Source organism: Rattus norvegicus, chromosome 4 (assembly GCF_036323735.1).
Source record: "Rattus norvegicus strain BN/NHsdMcwi chromosome 4, GRCr8, whole genome shotgun sequence".
Taxonomy (NCBI): Eukaryota; Metazoa; Chordata; class Mammalia; order Rodentia; family Muridae; genus Rattus; species Rattus norvegicus.
In genome coordinates, this window is record NC_086022.1 from 99,704,157 (window position 1) to 99,716,620 (window position 12,464).

The following is a 12,464-nucleotide window of genomic DNA, read 5'->3' on the forward strand; positions in this document are numbered from 1 at the left end:
AGAAGTAAAATCTCTGTACCAAAGTAATTAGTAACCAAAGACTGTCGGTGTATATGGCAGAAAGATTGAAACAATGAAAGCCGAGTAATCTATCTCTCTTCCTTGGAGTGGGGAATATAGTATAGTATTTTGCTACATTTTTATAGAGTGTGCAGCTCTGTTAAAATAAATGGCCCTAACAATCAGCAATAAAAATGTTGTAAAACTAACATATTATGACAAAATAAATTTTCTTCATTCTACTACTCAAAATGTAAGTTGATAACCTTGTATAATTAGGTCTTTAAATTTTAGAGTATGGAGGTACACACATACATACATACACACATAAACACACACACAAGTATATATATTTGACCATGTAATGCAGTAACAAGCAGCAGAAGACTGAGACAGGCTGAGAACCACCCGGAAAACACTAAAATACCCCAATGTAACATATCTAAATAAGCTGCATGAAATAGTCTACAATGTGTTGTGGAAGAATATTATAATGGATGATCTTCCCACATGATAGTCAAATATAAGTTCTAATAAAATATGTTTAGGGTATTCCAAAGATTAATTATATTAACTGTAATCTCAGATAATCCTATTTTCATTCTATACAGATTTATCTGATGCAACTCCAACAAGAGCTGACTGTATGTGTTGGAAGTAATGTATTATCTACTCTGTTAACATTTGCAACTATGTTTAATACATTGTCGTTAATATTTACTAACAAGTTTTAAAACCTGGAGGTTTTTTTTTTTTATAAAGTCCAGATCTCAATTAGGAATGGCTGGCCTCAATCTTTTACTGGAGGGTGATTTAGAACTTCCGGATTCTCTATCTTCTAATGTAAAGGCTAGAATTAGAGGATTGTACCAACAGGACTAGTTCATTCAATGATGGGTCTCTAACCCACAGTTCCTTCCACTGTGGACAAGAAGTCCATCAATTAAGTTAAATATTTTCCAACTTCTTAGTAGGAAAAGTGGATGGAATATATGTGTGTTATGAAAATATTCATGTGTGACAGATTTTAAAATTCTTCCTTATGCTGCCTTTCATTGACAGGAAGACATAGTCTCAGTTTGGTTCATTGTCACTTGCTGAGCACCATACAATTTGCCATTAACAGTTGTCTGGGCCCAACTTGGATGAAGACTCAACTCTGTACTCATTTTATCAATCTCTCTATTAGGAGAAGCAATGATGTCTACTTATTCAAAAGCAACCTTTCAATTGCCAATATTATAACAGTAGGGAGAAGAGACATTTACAGTTTCTAATCACTGTGGTTCATTATTTTCTCATTGTTTCTGCCCTCTTCTCTGAGAGTTGTCTAGTCACATTTCATACTCAGATTTAGGCAGTGAAGACTAGAGATTCTGACAATTTTTTGTGTTGCAGATGGAGAAAAGCCAATTCTAGGAGTCTGGCCCTTAACAGTGATCTCTCTTGTTTAGGTGAATCAGCTGTCAAACCTGCTCTCTCTTCTTTTCATTGAGTAGAGTCAAGTATAGAGCTCATGCAGCTGCTTCATTGAATTCTTTATAATCTGAATGGATGGGCAGTGCTGGTTAGCATCATAAAGTGTTTCCAAAGAAGTAAACCTGAATTCCTTAGGAAGAAATAATTTCAGTATGAAGGGTTGAAACCAGTAGAGTTTTAGAAGACCAAACACCCTCTTCTGACTTTGGTGGGTAATAGACACACATGTTTTGCACATTTAGGTAAGATACCCATATACACAAAAACCAAATCAGTAAAAACTTAATTATATTTTTCACTGTTGTATCCAAATATAAAACTTTTGATATATGATCAACTGTGTTTTATCTAGATGTTACTGCCAGCTGTGAAATAAATTACCATTTTGATAGACTAGATATTTGTGAGCATGATTTTATTGCTTAATCAAAACCTATATATTTAACATAAATATATTCATATTAATGGATAGAATTAGAGCAACATGCATATCTTTATCTATTGCAGAAATAGTGTTATATATCTGAATGTGAACACTATGACCACATATTTCCGAACCATTTTTTTGATTGATTTTTCAGGTCAATCAATTTTTTTAAGTATCTACCTACTGATGGCTTCTGACATCATTGCCATGTCCATCATAATTTTTAAACCTAGATATCATGTCATTCTCACCCTGTTTAATCTCTCTCTTCTTCAAAATTATTGCCTGTACATGTAAAACTCTTCCCATTCAATTCTTCATGCAAACTCACACTAAGTTCATCCTATCTTTACTCCCAGTGTGAACATACTGTGCACACCATTATGGCTATACCTTCCCATGGGTTGCTTCTACATTCATGTTCATGTTTTTCTCTCACCACACAATTTGTGCCCCTCACCACTAAATTTAACTAAAACAGATGCCTTATTAATATCTGGAAAAAAATAAGTTGAGTTTGTCATATGGAAGCTTAGGAACCATTTTACATTGAAGAACATAAATGATAATTTCAAGAAGAAACTCATAGTCCTTAAAGTTAAAAACTCTAATTAAGTGGGGATAGAAACCAAACAGTCAACTCTGAGAGCTTACACACATAAATTTGAATGGATGCAATTCGAAAGAGAGCATGTCAGGCTTTAGACAGAGAAACTGTAATGGAGAAATGACATAATTGAAATTTATTATTACAAATAAACAGAAACAAAAACCATCAAAGCTGCATTGCCTCAATAACATCTACAGATAACTATAAGAGAACCATGTAATTAATGTACTATAATATAATTGTTAATATACCATTAATATAGCAAATTATTCATGTAATGCAATTATTAATATACCATATCTGTCAAGCCCTTACATCGAAGGAAATATTACAATGAAATTCTACATTGGACATGACAGCAATCTAAATAAGATGCAACTCATATACTGGTGCTATTATTTGTTGTTCAAAGAGAAGCACATTCCTGACAAATAAACTTCTACTTCCCCTCTGATCTGATACAAAGAGGATCAGAGTTCTGTAATGAGACACTAACTTGACCAGTCCTGAGGCTGTGTCCTGTCTTTGCTGATTTGCCTTTGCCCAGAACACAGCCCACAGTCTTGAGCTGCTTCTTCATATTCAGGTCACACCCTATGCTAGAATCAGGCTCAGACAGGTCACACTCAGAGATGACATCTCTCATTCACCTTCTGGGGTTATTGCTGCTCTGGCTTATAGGTAAGGAAGACACCTTTGAAAATTCATTCATAAGAATGTGGTCAGTGTTGCCTGGTCTCCATGAAAGTTCTCTTCTAGCAGGATTCATTTTAAGAGAATTTCTTTTTAATCTTCAAACCTTAGGTACCAGATGTGACATTAGGATGACTCAGACTCCAGCCTCCCTGTCTGCATCTCTGGGAGAAAGCGTTACCATCACATGCCGGGCAAGCCAGGACATTGGCAAAAGTTTATTATGGTTTCAGCAGAAAACTGGGAAACCCCCTAAGATCCTGATATATACTGCATCCAACTTGGTAAGTGGGATTTCACCAAGGTTCAGTGGCAGTGGATCAGGTACACAATTTTCTCTCAAGATCAGCAGCCTGAAGCCCGAAGACACTGCAAACTATTACTGCTGTCAGGGTTACTCTTTATCTTCCACAGACATTCAAACCATGACATATACCACTCAGGGAAGCAGAAGTGAGAGAACAGACTTCCCCAACTGCTCCTTCTGAGGTATCCAGCTGATAAGAGTGTTTCTCTTTGCCAGCATTTAAATTGCCCTTTCAGTAAAATGGACTCTAGATTCTGAAATAAAAATATCTGTTCCACTCCTCCATTGTTGGTGGGATTGCAGACTGGTAAAACCATTCTGGAAATCAGTCTGGAGGATCCTCAGAAAATTGGACATTGAACTGCCTGAGGATCCAGCTATACCTCTCTTGGGCATATACCCAAAAGATGCCCCAACATATAAAAAAGACACGTGCTCCACTATGTTCATCGCAGCCTTATTTATAATAGCCAGAAGCTGGAAAGAACCCAGATGTCCTTCAACAGAGGAATGGATACAGAAAATGTGGTACATCTACACAATGGAATATTACTCAGCTATCAAAAACAACGACTTTATGAAATTCGTAGGCAAATGGTTGGAACTGGAAAATATCATCCTGAGTGAGGTAACCCAATCACAGAAAGACATACATGGTATGCACTCATTGATAAGTGGCTATTAGCCCAAATGCTTGAATTACCCTAGATGCCTAGAACAAATGAAACTCAAGACGGATGATCAAAATGTGAATGGTTCACTCCTTCTTTAAAAGGGGAACAAGAATACCCTTGGCAGGGAAGAGAGAGGCAAAGATTAAAACAGAGGCTGAAGGAACACCCATTCAGAGCCTGCCCCACATGTGGCCCATACATATACAGCCACCCAATTAGACAAGATGGATGAAGCAAAGAAGTGTAGACCGACAGGAGCCGGATGTAGATCGCTCCTGAGAGACACAGCCAGAATACAGCAAATACAGAGGCGAATGCTAGCAGCAAACCACTGAACTGAGAATAGGACCCCCGTTGAAGGAATCAGAGAAAGAACTGGAAGAGCTTGAAGGGGCTCGAGACCCCATATGTACAACAATGCCAAGCAACCAGAGCTTCCAGGGACTAAGCCACTACCTAAAGACTATACATGGACTGACCCTGGACTCTGACCTCATAGGTAGCAATGAATATCCTAGTAAGATCACCAGTGGAAGGGGAAGCCCTGGGTCCTGCTAAGACTGAACCCCCAGTGAACTAGACTGGGGTGGGGAGGGCGGCAATGGGGGGAGGGTTGGGAGGGGAACACCTATAAGGAAGGGGAGGGGGGAGGGGGATGTTTGCCCGGATACCGGGAAAGGTAATAACACTCGAAATGTATATAAGAAATACTCAAGTTAATAAAAAAAATAAAATGTAAAAAAAATATCTGTTCCCCATATCAATTTGTGTGTAATTTGTGTTTGGATAGGATATATGTTTTTATACCAATGAGAACGATGATTTCAGAGGCCAAAAGAGAGGCTCAGATATATTGGGATTGGAGTTACACACAGTTCCTAGCACTTTTGTGTGTGTTCTTGGAATCAAGCCCTGCATCTCTGCAAAAGCAGTCAGCATTCTTATGTGCTAAATCGGATCAATGTGACATTTTTTGTAGGGATCAGATAAAATTTTACATCCTAAATATCTGTCATTTTTCCCATTAACAGCATTGTAAAGCTTCTGTTGAGTCACCGAAAACATTTTTGAGTAGCAGAGTTATAGACGTTGCTAGGATTCATACAAAAGAGTACTCAACACACACACACACATACACACACACACACAGACACACACACACACACATGCATATGCGCACATACACACACCCAGACACTAACCTGGAGTCATCTTGGAAAAGTTATTATGTAATTATAGCCTTAAAATCCTGAGAACCCAGACTGAGGAGATGGCTGAGTGTGTGCGTGCGTGTGTGTGTGTGTGTGAGAGTGTGTGTGTGTGTGTGTGTGTGTGTGTGTGTCTGTGCCTCTTTTCAATTCTTTGAACAAGTCATCAAGAACCTGAGAGCCACAGGTACAAACACATAACAGGCAAAATAACCAAGGGCATTTTTAAGAAGTAAACAAGGAACAGGACAAAATAATATTTGCTGATGCCTGAAATGTGAAACAAACAAACAAACAAACAAAACAAACAAACAAAAACTCAGTTTGAGCTTGGGGAAGATGCAGAGGAGTAATATTTTACCAGTGAAATTATAGTATTAGATTGAGCAAGTAAGGTGTAGAGAAGAGAGAGCATGGTTCTATACACTGTACCTGTTCAATCTAAATGTGTTCCACCTTCCAGCTTGTCAGCTTTAGGGAATTTCTTTTGGAAAAGAATTACTGCATAGATATAGCCCAAATTTACATCATTTCTACAAATTTCTGTTCCCACTTCATGAACCCCTGTATTTTCCCAGTAATTCCTCTCAATTTCTTTAATTCTTCATTAATTATTACTGTTGTTACAGACACATGCATTTACATATAGCATCTGATTAGCAATATTGCTCATATTTATATGTATATGATTAAACACCTAGATTGGAAAACTATAGTAAGAACTTCCTCCTTGTAAAAGTCTCATTTTCTTTTTCTTATCAATAATTGATTGCCTATAGCTCTTAATATACAAGAATGGACTTATGAGATTTAGATTATCCGTACTGTCCTGTCAACAGGTGTTGTCATTGTGAAGGGCTGTTTAGGGAAGGAAAAATCAATTAAAGCATGATGGAGAATAGATTTAAGCAGTATTGGAATAGGGAATGATTATATAGGGAACTACAGAAGGAAAACACACACACACCCACACACACACACACACACACACATATTCCCTGTTATGAGAAATCTATACAATAATATATGACTATAAGTAAAAGTGGAAGACATGTGAATTTTGTGTCATGTGTTGAAAAGAGAATAGAAAAGACTAAATATTAGGAGATGAGGAAGGACCAAATATAGGTAATGGAAATAAATAAGAAAGAAAATATGAAATTGATTATTTTCTACTTCTAAGACTTATATAGCTTTTATAATTTTTGTGGTGGAACAGTGTGTACAAATATATTTAATAGTAAAGGTAAATGCCCACAATTGTCTGGCTCTGGGTTTTCCTGCCTTCCAGAGGAAACTTCTGGGACACCAGGAACATCTTGCTTCCCTGTTGAGGCCTTCACGGTCCCCAGGATCAAGTAGTTCAGAACCTTCTTCCACAAATATATTGGCAGTATGGTCCACCCGGGGCACAGACACTAGAGAAGAGTTGTATGCTGCCCCCTGACATCCACTGTCTAGTACACAACTCTCCTGCCTCCCTGGGGAGACCTTTTGTCATCATTATCATTCTGTGATAAAATGTGGAATTCCTTTGTGAATCACAAGTGATGCTTACTTTCATATACTTCAGTTTCAAAAACCTCTGTTCTTGAGAAATCACAGAAAACATTGGAATGTTTGAACAATTGTGCTGAAGAGGTAGACATTTGTGTACATAGCAGAGCTTCTCTGGGCACTTCACTAAAACTTCCCAGTGAGCTTCAAACCTTGTGTGAAAAGAAACACTGTCAGCATGTGGGGATAAGTATAAGAGCAGCTGAGCAGCTTACCCTCACATTTCTTTTTGGAAAGTTTTTTTTCCAGTACCACTGTGGAAGGTACTCATCCTTGCTGACAGTTGCAACATCTTCAGGGTCTAAGCTACTCATGGTGAGTGAATACTATGTACCAGACCCATTGCTACTGAACCTACATGGAATGGTTGATTGAAAAGTGGATGCCTTACAGAACAAGAGCTAAGAAGCTCGCCTTGGTTTCTGCTGGTGCCAATTTAGGGACTTTTTAATGTCTCCACTTGCTCTATAAGTAATGGTGCCTGTCTCCTTGAAATACAGACAGAAGGGATAGAGACTAGGTCACCAGGATGTCATAACTTGTCCTTGAGATTGAGAAATTAGAAACAAATTCTCCCATAATCAATAATTTTATGACAGGAGTTTCTCAGGGGAATCAGCTGCATGATGTTAGCCCTATGATTTAAGAATTTACAGAGTCTAACTCATTGCCTGGAGCCAGAGTGTAAAAGGTCAGAGGGCATTAAATTGAGAACTATCTTGTATATTCTGTGTCTGTAATAGGATTGACTCTCACAAGATATGACCAGTATTTCAAAAGTACTCAGAGAATTGTTCTATCCTTTGACCAAATGCAGATCAGCAGGAGCTTTTGGAAGGGAACAAGAACTGCAGAAGTTCTTCCCAATTACTCAATAAAGGCCCATGTCTCTAGCATTCTTCATTGTTACCAGAGATATAGATTTCCTGCCAGAAAATGTGCTTGCATGTCTGCATCAATGATCGACATCCAGGCTTTAACAAAAGCATCTTCTTAAAATATCTTCTCATTCACCATGTATTCCCTTGCTTCTACTTTTACAATCCCAGAAATTGTAAGAATGTCTACAAACTTCCTTCTATTTGCTACAGTTTATATTACTTAGGGTAGAGATGATTGATCTTTACAGTACACATCCTTACAATATATTCTAATTGTGAAGTTGAAGTGTGAAAGGACGTCATCTGCAGAATGTATTCTAAGGATGTGAAGAATCTGTCATTCCTCAATTTTCATATGCAATTAAATAATCTGTCTCATTTATTTACAGTTGTTTTCCCCCATTAATTCTGTCATGGGTACCCAAAATTACAAGGGTCTGAAGCCTATGAGCTGAATTGTTTGCTATGCTTATATTAAAAATAGCCATGTAAAGGGCTCCAGAAGTGTTTCCAGATATTGGGAACTTATGTAGATATCACCTATACTATTTGGATTATTAGTCTCTCAGCTGGCTCTTGATGGTGTGTAGTCATAAATTAATTTATTTCAAGTTAGTTGGCCAACTATTTTTATAAGTAGTTAGGGATGACTAAATCTGTATTTTTACCACAGAATTAAAATTAATCTTATTCAGAAATACGCATTGTACTTAACACTGTGTGGCTGAATCCAGAGTAACAATGGCTTCCCAAACAAAGAAGTGGTATATTCACTTCTGACCTTACATGGAAAGTGAAAATATTTCATCCAAAGGAGCTGATGCCATGGGCCTTCCATTAAGGTGTTTTGCAAGAGTAACAAAGGTCATAAAAGCCTACATATCAAGTCTGTGGTAATGGCCCTGTGATATTGGAGTAGCTCCAAGAGAGCAGTGAAACTACCCATCATTGGCCTCCCACTGTGAGAGGACAGCATAATGACACCTGTCTGTGCTTGGGATGTCTGAAGTGAAATTTGTTTGATAGGAATGTGAGACACAGACCTACCTCTGTCCACACTAATCCAATATACCAAGTATTGGTAATTTTGTGTAATTTTAGAATAAATGAACCTTTTCTGTTTAGAATTTCTACATAAGAACCTCATCACTGAAACAGTTTATCACGAACTTGAAAATATGTTCACATCTATTTAATGTTTACTGTTCTTTTTCTAAGAATAAAGCCAGTTTCACTGAAATAATATCTTCCCAGAGCACAGGCTCTTGTATGTTTATCATCACCTTCAGTTCCACAAATATAAATATTATTCTGAAAAATATCTCACGGGTAGACTAAACTACCACTGGTAGAAGGAGAAACCCCAAGCTCAGTTTCCGGCACCATCTTCTTCCTAGTCCATTCCCTTACTTAAGATCTAGAACAGGTAAATGAGCTGTAAAGGACATTTTGTGGGGGGAAGTTGACCTAGGAAGTCTATGTCATTCATGCCACATTAGTGTTGATCTTTAATCTCAGATTTGTAGAAGAAGGTTTTAGCTAGGGAACAATATGCAAATCCTGAGTGGAGTGCAGTTGCAAGTAGAGAATTCTTTTTCTGACTTTAAGCAAAAAAGCATGAAATGATTTCTATGTTTAAAGAAAGAGATGAAGGGGAAAAATCTATGCTATCTAAACAAGATGAGGAATTCGCATTTAAAAAGTTACTACATTTTTTTCTACCACTTTTTTTATCACTTAGCACTCACCTGTGGACCTTAGGAACCTTGAGTTTCTATAACTATTCAGTAAATGATTACTTGTTCAGTTTATATAAAATTATCAAGACTTTTTGCCATATTTTAAATAATTACTTAAAGACATAGCAAAGGGCAAAAACCATCCATGTGCCATTAAGTCCATTTTCATGTGTATTCATATTAGAGGTGGAACTTCAGAATGTACCTGGCTCCCCTATGCTCCCCCTCCCACTGTCAGTCATCTACAGCTTACCTGTTATTCTGATCTCTTCCATAATTGTATGAATTTTCGCTAATTTGAACTTCATATAAATTGGAGTATTGTTTTATTTCTACAATGTTTCCTCACCATTTTCTGTGATATTAATGAACTTTCTTTTTTTTTTACTTTTCTGTATTTTTACTTCTTTGCTTCCTCTTTTTCTTCCTACTCCTCCATCTTTCTTTGTTGTGTTTTATTTTGAGATAGACCTTCACTATATAGCCATAGCTGGACTGAAACATTTTTTCTTCTATCTTTATTAACTTGGGTATTTCTTATTTACATTTTAATTGTTATTCCCTTTCCCTGTTTCTTGGCCAACATCCCCCTAACCCCTCCATCTTCCCTTCTATATGGCTGTTACCCTTCCCATCCCTTCCCCCATTACCTCCCTCCCCCTAACTATCATGTTCCTGGGGGTTCAGTCTTAGCAGAACCAAAGGCTTCCCCTTCCAGTGGTGCTCTTACTAGGTTATTCATTGCTACCTATACAGTTGAAGCCCAGGGTCAGTCCATGTATAGTCTTTGGGTAGTGGCTTAGTCCCTGGAAGCTCTGGTTGCTTGGCATTGTTGTTCATATGGGGTCTCGAACCCCTTCAAGCTTTTCCAGTCCTTTCTCTGATTCCTTCAACGGGGGTCCCGTTCTCAGTTTAGTAGTTTAATGATGGCCTTTGCCTATGTATTTGCTGTATTCTGGTTGTGTCTCTCAGGAGAGATCTACATGCATTTCCTGTTGGCCTGCACTTCTTTGCTTCATCCATCTTATCTAGTTTGGTGGCTGTATATGTATGGGTCACATGTGGGGCAGGCTCTGAATCGGTGTTCCTTCTGCCTCTGTTCTAAACTTTGCCTCCCTATTCCCTACCAAAGGTATTCTTGTACCCCTTTTAAAGAAGGAGTGAAGCTTTCACATTTTGGTCATCCTTCTTGAGTTTCATATGTTCTGTGCATCTAGGGTAATTCGAGCGTTTGGGCTAATAGCCACTTATCAAAGAGTACATATCATGGGTATTTTTCTGTGATTGGGTTACCTCACTCAGGATGATATTTTCCAGTTCCATCCATTTGCCTATGAATTTCATAAAGTCATTGTTTTTGATAGCTGAGTAGTATTCCCATGTGTAAATGTACCACATTTTCTGTATCCATTCTTCTGTTCAAGGGCACCTGGGTTCTTTCCAGCTTCTGGCTGTTATAAATATGTCTGTTACAAACATAGTGGAACATGTGCCTTTATTATATGTTGGGGCATCTTCTGGGTATATGCCCAAGAGAGGTATAGCTGGGTCCTCAGGTAGTTCAATGTCCAGTTTTCTGAGGAACTTCCAGACTGATTTCCAGAATGTTTGTACCAGTCTGTAATCCCATCATCAGGGGTGGAGTTTTCCTCTTTCTCTACATCCTCACCAGTATCTGCTGTCACCTGATTTTTTTGATCTTAGCCATTCAGACTGATAGGAGGTGGAATCTGCATAAATGTAGTATATAAAATTGTCAAAGAATTAATAAAAGTTTGAAAATTAAAAGCATACCTAAAATAACCTGAATATTCTCATTACCAATTTCTTTTTCAAATATAGTTTCTTCAATGCTTATTCTTGTTTAGAAAATTAGTACCCAGTATGTGAAGCTATAAGGAAGTGTAATTTAAGACCTGATGTACAGTAAAATGCAGTTATTTGTTCAAGGGAGGGGACAGGTGGCCAAAAGAAAGTATGGCTGTTGAATTTTAATTATTTGTATCAAAATATTATATATAAAAGAGGAGAGAAATCAAACCTACATGAATTTATCAATATTGTAATGAATAAACTTTTGATGCCCGAAAGGAATAAGTCATCTTCAGGCAGATCTTTCCTATTTAGGGAAAGATTCCAGTCTGGGTGACTTGGCTGAAGTAGCCCTGTAGCTATGCATATCTCTGCCCATCCCCTGCTGATTTGCATGTGGCCAAAACACAGTGCATCACTCTGAGATCCATTTAATAGGTGGATCATACCCAGTCCAGAAATCAGTCCATGTCAGGACACAGTTTAGATATGAGGGTCCAGATTCAGTTTCTGGGGCTCCTTCTGCTCTGGACATCAGGTAAAAAATTGGGAATTTAGCCAACAACGATGTTCACTAACACCTGATGTTTCAGGGTAAGTAGGTTACAACAATATTAACTGTCAGGATGTATTTTCAATTGTACAATTCCAGGTGCCCAGTGTGATGTCCAGATGACCCAGTCTCCATCTTATCTTGCTGCATCTCCTGGAGAAAGTGTTTCCATCAGTTGCAAGGCAAGTAAGAGCATTAGCAATAATTTAGCCTGGTATCAGGAGAAACCTGGGAAAGCAAATAAGCTTCTTATTCACTCTGGGTCAACTTTGCAATCTGGAACTCCATCGAGGTTCAGTGGCAGTGGATCTGGTACAGATTTCACGCTCACCATCAGAAGCCTGGAGTCTGAAGATTTTGCAGTCTATTACTGTCAACAGTATAATGAATACCCACCCCACAGTGATACAAGTCATAACAAAAACCCCCATGGGAAGCAGAAACCAAATGTTTGCCTGGCCAGTTGTTCAGTCCATGTCTCTGTCTTCTGTAAATTTCTATGTTTTCAAGGTGTGTTCCTTTGA

General features: G+C 37.9%; 1 gene segment (V, D, J or C); it reads left to right on the forward strand.

Annotated features, from left to right (window-relative positions):
• The first annotated feature begins 11,778 nt into the window (after positions 1-11,778).
• On the forward strand, positions 11,779-12,464 carry LOC120102526 (Ig kappa chain V region S211-like). The segment is given in 2 exon segments: positions 11,779-11,925; positions 12,040-12,464. Coding segments are annotated over 2 exon segments (495 nt in total).